The following is an 11,892-nucleotide window of genomic DNA, read 5'->3' on the forward strand; positions in this document are numbered from 1 at the left end:
CCTTATGCTAAATGCGGCTTACTCTTATTTTGTTCTGCTTGACCCACCATTTTCGCATGTGTCTCCTAATTTAGCACCTCTCAATATACTTCCTCATTAAATCTGAAAAAAATACAGGAAAATGGGAATTAAGGAGACAAAAGAATTTGAGGACATGCCTGAAAATCAGTGTTTGTCTTTCATATACTAAGTTAGACCTCTTAATTGATCTTGAATGAGCTGATATTTCCTTTTCTAATCATCCAAGCATTTGAGGCTCTTGCATGTGTGAAAGTGTTTTAATTCACCTATGTTTGGATACCTAGGAAAAGTTTTCTTATAATTCTCCAGCCAAGTAGATTGGGCAGGAATGTTTACATATATAGTAATTAGGAGATATAAAATACAGAAATAATTTGCCAAAGTAACCTCCTGCATGTGTTTCACTTATATATATATATATATATATATGACTATTAAATTAATTAATACCCGTTATCAATGTCTCGACATGATCTTATATACTTACGCCATGCGTGGAACCACACATATTTTTCAAAATTAAAGAAAATGGCTAAAATTACTGTATATAAGCAAAATTGAAGATGCGGACAGCAAGCAAACTCAGACAATATATATATATATATATATATATATATATATATATATATATATATATCCAACAGCACTTTGAAGATTACAAAAAAAAAAAAAAAAAAAAATAGACTCAGAAATGACACACACACATGCGATTTCCCCTGTTTTTATTCACAGCTAGCTCTTGCTACATAAAATAAATGATTGAGTACTATTACCATCTGAATCCCCTTGAGCATAATCACAAACAATGAACACATCACTAGCTATAAGATGCAGCCGCTGCAGTTTCTTTTTCTTCTTTATATTTTTCACCTTTTTATTTCAATTGTTTGTTTTTAAACTTTCAGCACTCTTTCTTTATATGCCCAAACATGGCATAGTGAAAATATTTTATCCATTTTCTTTGAAGTGGACATTCCTCTTGACTTATCACGATTGTTATCACCATAAGGTTTTCTACTTCTACTCTTCCCTCACTTTTCTGTAACAAATGCTTTTAAATGAGAAGAAATATCATGTTCTTTCCTTCTTGCCTCTTGTTTTAATATGTTTTCTTTTACCATACTCATAGTTATCACACCATTCAGACATGAATTACTGAGAGACACAACTAAAGTTCCCCAACTGTCTGGTAGGAAACTCAACAAAAGTAAAGTTTGAACCTTAACTATTAATTATTGATTGTACACATACTATTAGCATTATTAATTTATTATACTTAATTAAAATAATTAATTAGTTAAGTATATACTTAGTTAGACAACTTAGATTATATCCTTCACTTGATTTCTTTTTTATCATTTTATATAATTTTTTGGCAAAATCTTAGGGGGAAAAAAAAGAAAAAATTGCCCAGATCGAAATGCCCCAATAAGACCGACCGGACCGACCCAAAGCGGTTTTGTCCCGTCCGGTCCAAATGCCTTATTGGTGCGGTCCAGAATTTTGATGGACCAAAAAAATCAGTCTAGTTTGAAACTCTCCTCCAAGACTGACCGGACTGGTCCAATTACACCCCTAGAAAAGACTATATGTAAACTCATTAGTATTGATAGTGGAAGTTTTAAGTGGCCTAGGTGACATGGTTTTTCCCTTCGTATTGGAGGATTTTTTACATAAAACTCTTGGTGTCCTCCTTATGGGTTGCTTGATTTTCTTTATTCCGTTTGTGGATTTATTTTTACTAGATTGTTAATTTAATTTGCACAAAGAATGGTAGAAGATAGTCTACTATGTTTTTTTGTGTTCACTCTAATAAATTCATACCAGAGCTTGGTTGATTATTTTGCTAATTATCTGTGTGGATTAAATTAAGGATTCATCTGGTAGCATGATTAAACTCATTTCTTCCAATTACTCAATTTGGAAGAGAATGATAGAGGATGCTTTGTATTACAAAGAGTTATTTGAGCCTATTAATTTGGCTGCTTTTAAACAAGAAAAGAAAAATGATAATGAATAGAAGAAATTGAACAAAAAGGTTATCAGTCATATCAGGCAATGAATTGATTAAAGTGTTTTCCATCATATAGTCAAAGAAGTATATGCTTACAGTCTCTGAATGAAATTAGAAAGTCATTATAAGCAAAAGATTGCACAAAACAAAGCCTTTATGATAATAAAGCTTGTAAGTCTAAAGTACAAGTATGGACAAAGTGTTGCAGAGCATCTGAATAATTTTCAAGAATTGTTGCATAAACCGTGAAGCTTGTCTTGGATGATAGTGTATGCTCTCTCATGCAAAATTGTCTACTTCCTTTTGGAGTGAGGCAATGAGTACAACAGTTAACTTGGTCAATCATTCTTCTTCAATTCCTCTGGATGGTGACATTCCTGAAAGGGTTTGGATAGGGTAGGATAACTCTCTTGAGCATTTGAGGGTGTTCTGCAGTAGAGCTTTTGTTTATATTCCTAAAGATCTGTCTCTTGAGCTTTTGTTTATGTTCCTTAACATTCTTGAAAGGGTTTGGAGAAGAAATGATATATCTCCTTCAGTTAAAATATTATTTGAATATTATTTTTTAATATTATTTTTATTTGAAAGTTTGAGAAAGTTGTATATGTTTTTGTGTTTTGTTTTGAAGTTTAAGAAACCTGTAATGATTAGATGAAAAAGTTAAAAATTTTGAATTGAAAAGTATTTTTTGTTTGAGTGATGTTTGGAAAGAAAATATTCGAGAATACCTGAGAACAGTTGTGTTCCCAAACGGGCCCATATATGAAGTTCATCAACTTCATATAGGACCCGTTTAGAAGCCCTATATTGCTTCTAAGATATCTTAGAATATCTTAGAAGCAATTTAGTAATTTCCAAAACTTAGGGTTTTGATTAAGGATAACACTATTCCCACATATGAAGTTCATCGACTTTTTGTACAAAATTGTTTATTTTTTTTACTTAATGGTTAAAGAAATATTTTTTAATGAGGTTATGCTTCTTTTTAAAAAAATGTTTCCTCTTGTACCTGCACTCACGCTTAAAGTGCCCCCTCTTTTCGTGATTGTAATAAGTTTTTATTTTCTTGGACTTGTCACCATTGTTGAAAAAGTCATTATATTTTCTCTTGTTTCCTCCAAAATTACCTTGAAACTTATTTTTCTCATCAACAAAGTTCACTTTAGAGCTATTTTGAGAAAATAATCTCATATCACGAATTCAAGTTTCCTCTTCAATTCATAAAGTTTTTTGAATTTGCTCTATAGTGAAATCTTCTGTTGTGTGCATAAGTTTCTTTCTATAATTATTCCAACTTGGAGGAAGTTTGGCAATAATAGCCCCAACTTGCAAAGGTTCAAAAACTTCAATATTAAGATCTCGAAGTTTATTCATCAAAACTTGCAATACATGGAGTTGATCAATCAAAAAAGTATTATCATTCATTGTATATTCAAAATATTTCATAATAAGGAATTTATCTATACCTTGCTTTTCAATTTTATACTTAAATCCCAATGCCTCCCAAATCTCTTTTGGTGACTTGATTGATGTAAACAAGTCGTAGCTAGAGACAATCGGAAAGTGTATTTAGAATGTGTCCTCTACATACCAATTCATCTTCTTTGCGCTTCTTGCGTTCCGCCTTGATTTGATTATTATCGTCAGATTTGGATTCTGGAAGTAACAACAGGTTCGAATCCAAGACATATGAAATCTTCAATGTAATAAGAATGAACATCAACTTGTCTTTCCAGTGAGTAAAATCCGTTCCATCAAACCTATCTAGTTTGACAAAGTCTTGATTCATTATCTTCAAAGTCGTCATATCAGATTCTGATCTCATTGTGATTATCACCTTAAAATTGTTAAAGAAAATTGTGCGGATACAATAGTTTGAAAAATAGCTGCAACTTTGAGGCGTGTAGAACACTATCTTTAAGGTGATAATTGCCCTCACTCGAAAGAGTTTGCTACTGGGTTATAAGCAATTCACTTCCAGGATACAACAAAGTCACGAACTGTAGATTGCAATTCTGAAGTTTTTTTCTTCAGAGTTTCTCTACAAAATTGTGTAAACGACTGAAAATATGAGAGAATGGAATGAATAAATTTGTGAGTCATATCCCTATTTATAGAGAATGAAGTGGCACTATGTAAAAGATTACAACTCTTAACTTGTGACTTTTCACCTAGCAGTTACTAGTTTAAAGATCATGATGTTTCACTTAAAGACCAAAAGGTATGTGCCTATCTTAGTGGTCAGCCGGCACCTCCCTTGGGATGGGAGGGCACTAGTTTGAATCTCCATAAGTGCATTTTCAATTAAATAGATTTTTTAAGTATTGCACCTTATCAAAGTGCTTATTCGGCCCATGTGCAAACACCCAAGTGTTGCGACTCTTTGGCCCACGTGCAAGGCTTGGCCAGCTCAAGAATTGTGTCTATCCAAGTCCAACATTTCACAAAATAAATCAAATTGCACTTGTGGAGTTTCGAATTCATACCCTTTCATTTGAAACAACACACCATTACCCACAGGCATCTCTTTAAGATTTTTGAAGCATTCCCCCTATCAAAGTGCCCATTCGACCCATGTGCAAGCACCCAAGTGTTGTGACTCTTTGGCCCACGTGCAAGGCTTGGCTGGCTCAAGCATTGTGTCTGTTCAATTCCAACACTTCACAAAATAAATCAAATTGCACTTGTGGAGTTTCAAATTCCTACCATTTCATTGAAAACAACACATCATTACCCACATGCATCTCTTCGAGATAGTGGTTCACGTATATAAATAAAAATCCGCATTCAATAAATTCACATATTTAATATCAAAATCTATAATGAATATAACAATGACTGTAAAGTTTTTCAATACTACTATAACTAACTTTAAAAACATTTTAGATGCATATTTATCAAACCGTAAGTTAATTACAATTAACTTTTTAATTATAGAGCTAGCTTCACATGAACTAAAAGCACTAATATAAAAAGCTCTATTTTCTAGCACAATCCCAAAGACGCTTGATAATTATCGTAACAGGACATCATCACAAGACAACAGAAGCTTTCAGGCTTTATTACAATGCTATAAACAAGAAGATATACATACATGATGATACTTGTCAGTCATGATCACATTCTATTAATTTACGAATATACGAGGATGGCCATCGAGAGAGCCATTCGCAGCACACACTACATACTTAATTCAGAAAAAAGAGACAGACTAATATACCCATTTTATTTAATAAACCCACTAAAAACCAAAGACTTGAACTGATCTGACTTTGTGCATTGCTTATGTAGATATACAATATTAATTAGTGGTCCATCATCTGCTTGTCCTCCTCAAACTAAATTCCCCAGCACCTTCCTGCAGGGTAGCTAAGTCGGAGGGGTCAAAGGTGGTCTACCTGAAAATTATTATTAAACGAACAGGAATGAGATTCCTCATTATTTAATTAAACTCATTACATTCGAGGAGATGAGACGCTCGAAACAAAAGAAATCATACATATCGTACACATAGAGCCTACACACCAAGAGAGTTGAAGTGATGACCATCAAATCTTGAAAATCTGAGCCGGGTACTGTCTTCCGTGCACCCATAAAACAAAAGGAGACGAAGAAAAACTTGGACAAAAAGAAATCCAAGTACGAGGCTGAGAAGATTAGGAGAAGTGCCTTCCTCCCGGCCTTCGCTATAGAGCTCCACAGAGAGGACGTTTGGGATTGTTTTATTTTTACACCTTTTATACTATTATATTGGGATTGTTTTCTTCATGTTTTACCTAAATACCCTCATTTTAAAATATGATTGTATAAAAGTTGTAAAAAGATGTTTAAGTGTATTATTACTTGTCGGAAATATGCATTAATGAGTAAGATTGGTGTAATGACATAAACAAATGCTTTATTATACTGTTTGCAATATTGAGTAATGCTAGATATTGTAACACCCAAACTCTGCATCAAGCTTACTTTCTAAATATTTTTGGTTTAAGCATATGAAGAGCCCAATTGAATTTTTTTTAGCACTATTTTACGGGACTAAGTTGTTTTTTTAACGGTTATCAAATTTTCTAATGGACTTGCCATTGTAGTTAAATTCTTGTAATATTTTTGGATTGGGTTAAAAATATTTCATGGGCCGAGAAGATTTATAAGACAAGCTTTAATATTAAAGAGTTTTGGATCGAGGCCCAAGACTCAAAGAAAAACCCGAAGTCGTGGCAACTAGGGAGCAGCTTTCACTCCCATATCCCATGCACGTACGTCATATACTTCATTAGGGTTTCCAACAGCGTGTATATATAGCAACTATACACTGAGATCACACCACTTGCACAACAGTTTCTTCCATGCCACATGTTCCCTACCCCACGTCTCCTTGTCACTGCCTCCCAACACCTACTAGCATAGCCTCACACGATTGCTTCATGGAGTCATCTTTGCACCCCCGTGCCGTCCAAAAACCACACGATTGGAAATCCACGCACACCGTAGTCGTCTGCTGCACCATTGAATAGTCGCTCGAACCACCCTAGAGCAACCCCATCGCACTGCCAACTCCGTACGTTCAAGTCATCCTAAACAACCAAAGACTGCACCTTTCAGCCACTGTCACAAGTTCTCCACACCAAACACGAAACCCAGTAGTGTTCAACCACCGTCAGCCACTCCAGGTCCTCAAACGAAAACCAGCATTGTGCACCACTCTTCACGAAAAAATAGAAAACTCAACGCTGCTCCAAGTCCGTTGTGTTCCCTCCGATTAGCCACCGTGCAACGGCAACTACCTCCACAAAGTCGCCCACACCTCCATGCCCAACCACCGAAAAATCTGGATTGTGTGCTCTGTTAGCACCACATTGAAACAAGGGAAGTGCTTCCCACCTTGAGCCACATCACCAACCCCACCCGAAATCACCACACTGCACAGAAAGCGCCACTGGGAACCCCAAGCCACCCCAAGCTCCTGCTGATCCCTCTTGGTAAGCTCACGCCGTGCCCACGGTTTCATCTCTGCCTCTCCCTCTTTTTCTCACATTCTCGGACTCTCTCATCACTCTCTATTTCTCTCTCGTGCTCAGCCGCTTAGCTCGGCAGCATCTAGGCCGCACAACCCTCAGCCAGCTCCAGCCGCGTCTCTCCTCTTCGTGCCCAACGTCAACTTTGACGGAGTGCTCAGCCACACGGAACCTTTGGTTCTGGTTTTTCGCTTGGATAGGTACAGCCACACGATATTTACAAGCTAGCCATTAAAGCCCACGAGCTTAACTTGTGTTGGGCTTATTTTTAGCTAAGGCTTGGTTTATTTCAAAAGTTTGTTAATGCTTTAAGGTGTTTTGGGCTTAAATTTTAAGTTAGATTTGTTTTATCATGAGCTTAGTTCTATATTAGGCATTGATGAATTTAAAAAGCGATGATATTTTAGGGTTAAGAAAACTTTTAGGTTTTTAAGGAATTAAAATAGGTGTTTCAGGTGTAAATATGAGATGACTGTTCAATTGGATATTTACTCAAGCTACATGATTTTTGTTATTAGGTGTCGATTATTATTCGCTTAGCACTGTTGTCAGGAAATTCTGAGAAGTTAAGAAGTCCAGGTAAGCGTGTATAAAAATAAAATAGGCTGAGGTTGATTTTTGGAAAATATGAAAAGAAATTTGAAATTACCTCAGCTATTTGTTCAGCATCACGCATGAAATTCTGTATAAGAATAAAGTATTTTCTAGCATGATTGGTGTAGACATGAGGTTATTTTCAGCATTCTGTTATTGAACTGAGAAAAATAAGCGAATATGAAAATTTGATAATTTTTGCATGTGACGTGAAAATGTTCTGAATTTATTTTGGAAATGTGAAATAATCTGATTTTCAGTACTTTGTTTTGATATGATGTGACATATGAAAAACCTTTGGCATGACTTTCTGATTCTGTTCTAACTTTGATTTTGGTTCTAATATGGTGATGATTCTGTTTTGCTCTAATATGTGACATTGTCACGGGATATAATAGTGACCTCTGGCTCTATCACGGGATATAATAGTGACCTATGGCCCTGTCATGGGATAGTGACCTATGCCCCTGCCATGGGGTATAATAGTGGTCTCTGTTCTAAGTGCAATCGCTTTGGTAACATGGCGACTTATGTTCTGTTTGGTTATCTGCAGAGTGCACAACCCTACAACAGGAGTTAAACATGGTCTCTGTTCTAATATGATGTTATGATATGATAAGATGAAAATGTTCAGTGATGTTGTGCCAAAAGGGTCTTTGAATATGAAAAGTTGTTTTTCTTTTATATGAACAAATTGAAGTGTCGCTCTAATTTTCTGATAATATATATTTTTTGAGATTTGCATATTGAAACTGAAATGTTTTGTTTATACATTTTAAACTCTGTGAAAATACTCATATTTATTGAGTTGTTGATAGCTCACCCATTTTCTCCATAACATTTTTCAGATATTTTTATGATTCAGCTGTAGATCAAGAGTAGGAAATATTGAAAAAGTCTGATGATCATTGATGAATAAGTGCTAAGGGTACAAGTATTTTTGGAGGATCATATATAGTAGTTTTATCTTTAGCGGTTATTTTTGTACGTCAAGTTATGAATAATTTGAGCCTTTGTGGAGATGTTATTTAATTTTATTGAGATTTTTGTTCGGTATTTCTGTAAAGGGACATAGATTTTTGGATCTAACAAATAAGTTATGTATTTTGTGGAGTTTCTATTTATTTATTATTGATTATTGGTGATGTTTTTAAGTAATAGGAACTAACTCTCCGGACCTCCAGGAACGGCGTGTTACAGATACAGTTATAGGTTGTGCAAACGTCGCGTACTCATTTTGGAAAAGAGTAGGATCTACCATTAAAAAATTAATTTTTTAACATGAGTCCCTTATTTATTTACTTTTTTCAAAAAGAGAATATGTCGCTTGCGTACTCTATGATTGCAAATATCATTTGTCAAAATTTGGTTTAGCATATTTAACTTAATTACAGGGAGGATGTATAAACAAGATCCGGAAGCAGGCATACCTGATGAAAGCATCTGAGATGAGGTACGCGCACTGGAGAAGGAAAATAATTTGCCCAGCACCAAGCTGATAATACTCCCACAGAAAGATTTGCCCTTCTCGAATACAAGCGGATAGCCGTAGACGGAGCCAAACAGGTAGAGAGCCACAACCAACCAGAGCAGGATTGTCACAAAAAGCTTGAGAATCTGCTTTACGAATTTCCGAACCTTAACCTTCAGTAAACCATTGTAGTAGTCGTTAATGTCTCTCATGTCCCAGTCCAAATCATCAGCTGGATCCTGTGCTGAGAAAAGGGTCTCCCTCATTCCACTAAAGATTTTCGCAACCTCCTCATCCTTCATGTACCAATTAGTTTTTAGAATATGATAATCCTTAAGTACCTTCACATCCTTGGCAGTTTTTACCAGCGCACTCATCAATTGAATGTACTTTCTAAAAACCGAATACCGGGAGACATCAGGCTTGTACATGACTTCGTATTCCATTAAGTTTCTAATAATTAACACCGAGTATACATTCACTTTAATGACCGGGAGCATAATCGAGGCTGTTTCACGCTTAAACCGAATGCTATTGATGTGATCCGGGGAGAATTTCACTCCAACATCAGACAGCTTTGATGCTGTAGGCATCAAATTTTCCTCTCCAACCCCAGGTTTGTTTCCAATAAAGCATAGATAAAGTAACAAAGACCACGGTAGACCAACTAAACCTTTTACCAACTCAATTGATATTTTTAGTTCTTTTGGCAGAGGTAGACCCGAGAGAAAATCCAAGACTTCGGTTGGCCCCAGTTCTGAAAAATATTCTGCAACTATATTTCGACCTGTTCTTTCTTCCTCAATTAATATTTCCAGTTGTTGCTCAGTGAGCGTGATCAAGTGGTACAGAAGATCCAACATATGCGTGCGCTTTAAAGCCATGGAATCCGGGTAGTTCTCCAGCACATTGAATGGAGAGAGTGCTTCACAATAACCCAACAATAGTTGAGGAAGATTTTTCTCAACGATTAGTGACTCCGAGCATTCCATGAGTAAGATATGTTTCAGTAGAAAAATCGGAATTTGGTTTTGAAGCATCGTCGTATCCACAGCTAGGATCTCAATATCCCATTGGAATCTGCTCATATCTGTATGGGCTAATAAGCGAAGCAAAGTATCCGAAGAGGTTAGAGCAACTTTATCTCTGTCATGGTGACAAAGCAACGCAAACAAAAACAAACCGTCTATCGCCATTGCGCATGCTATCTTCTCGTCCCCATCAGTCAAGTACATCTGGTAACAAGCGCGGATGTATGGCCCAAGCTTCACGAGTCCCTGAATGAGTTCTTGGAACTTAATGTGTCTGAATTCATTATGAATGTTCCTCGCTACCCCAACCTTGTGCATCTGCAGTGGTGACATGGAATGATAGAGGGGTCCTAAGCCTATAACCTTAGGGTAGTAAGCTTCTGGCTTGGAGTTGCTTAAAAACTTGGGCACAGAGAAGACACAAACTGGAGGAATTTCAAACTCATTATTGCTGCTGAATATGTTAATGATGTCAGTGACAAATGGATCTTGCAGTACTTCGTTAATATCGGTGCCACTGGCAGATGGATGTTGCGCATGCTCATGCTCATTCTGATCAAGGCTTGAACTTGAGGCCATCTTGGGTAAGCTTCTAAGGACGTAGAAGTTTGTTTCAAATCAATGGGCTTGCAACACACAAGTTCTTTAGTTGCGCTTTATAGCCAATTCCTTCTATGGAAGTGTGATAAGTCGGTAAAATCATGGGCAATTACTTAATGGAGTAGTTGAGATGGCATAATCATAGTCCATTATAAAAGCAGTTAAAGTTGACAAAATTACAGGCAACTTTTATTTTATCAGTAAATAACAATTTTATTAATGATAAAGTCGGTATAATCTAAGTACACGAAAACATATACAAAGTAACATCTATGTTGGAGCAAAACTATGGGTACTTACTCCATAGTAACGATAGAAAGACAACTTTTTTATAATTATTTTGCAATTCAATTTATAATTGTGGATATATTTTACAAAATGACGATATTTTTATAATTCTAGTTTATAAAAATAGATATTTTATTTAAAATAGAGTTACAAGTTAAAATATAATAAAAAATTGACAATTGTTATTATTATTCTTATTTAATGCATGGAGTAGTTGAGTTGTCATGATCATAACACCACACATTATATATTTTAATTTTTATTATTTTTTTATTTTATTTTATTTTTATTAAACTAATTGAATTGTTCTACTTATTATTCATATTCCACATATTTGTTATATGAAAAATGAAAAAAAAATATTTAAATAAGTGGAGTATGCTTTGTGTGTATGAGAATGATAAATAGAATTATTTTTTTTTTTTTTTTTTATAGGCTTGACTCCATAAGTGTTGAAGTTTGAGTCGGTCCTCCCTAAAAAAGTTTTATAAGGTGGCCAACAACAGTACTGGATATGGTTAAACTTGCATCGTGATAAAGGACCTGAACGTGGTAGGCATTGCTGGCCATTTGGATAAATTTTTGTTTTGTTGTCGACAATGACACCCGTTTTAGAGGGTATATATAAAATAGGAGTAGTTTTGGAAAGGATTATGGGTTGGAAGCCCTTCACAATTATATATCTTCAAGTTAAAGATGCTGTGACTCCTCTACAATGGGTACAGTAAGGCCTATCCTTACGAGGAACCAACGGTTTACCACTTTTGGATCCAACAACAACAGATCCTTTCATCTAATCAGAATCATGATTAGTCAACATAACAAAAGCCTCATGATTAGAAGATAAAGAGTTAGAAA

General features: G+C 35.4%; 1 protein-coding gene across 1 annotated transcript; it reads right to left on the bottom strand.

The window, feature by feature from the left end:
- Window positions 1-2,127: 2,127 nt before the first annotated feature.
- On the bottom strand, window positions 2,128-10,725 carry LOC121240801 (putative UPF0481 protein At3g02645). Its single transcript, XM_041138332.1, has 3 exons — window positions 9,075-10,725; window positions 3,627-3,850; window positions 2,128-2,136 (listed from the first exon to the last, which is right to left on the bottom strand). The coding sequence occupies exons 1-3, from the start codon at window positions 10,723-10,725 to the stop codon at window positions 2,128-2,130; spliced, it is 1,884 nt and encodes a 627-aa protein (XP_040994266.1).
- Window positions 10,726-11,892: the final 1,167 nt, after the last annotated feature.

The sequence above is a fragment of the Juglans microcarpa x Juglans regia genome, chromosome 7S, assembly GCF_004785595.1.
Source record: "Juglans microcarpa x Juglans regia isolate MS1-56 chromosome 7S, Jm3101_v1.0, whole genome shotgun sequence".
In the NCBI taxonomy this organism is placed as follows: Eukaryota; Viridiplantae; Streptophyta; class Magnoliopsida; order Fagales; family Juglandaceae; genus Juglans; species Juglans microcarpa x Juglans regia.

Bases quoted from the DNA above. Each gene is read 5' to 3' on its own strand.
- LOC121240801 (XM_041138332.1), bottom strand. From the start codon at position 10,725: ATGGCCTCAAGTTCAAGCCTTGATCAGAATGAGCATGAGCATGCGCAA. The intron at 3,851-9,074 runs GTATGCCTGCTT...CAATGAGATCAG, and splicing joins ATCTCAGATGCTTTCATCAG to AATCTGATATGACGACTTTG.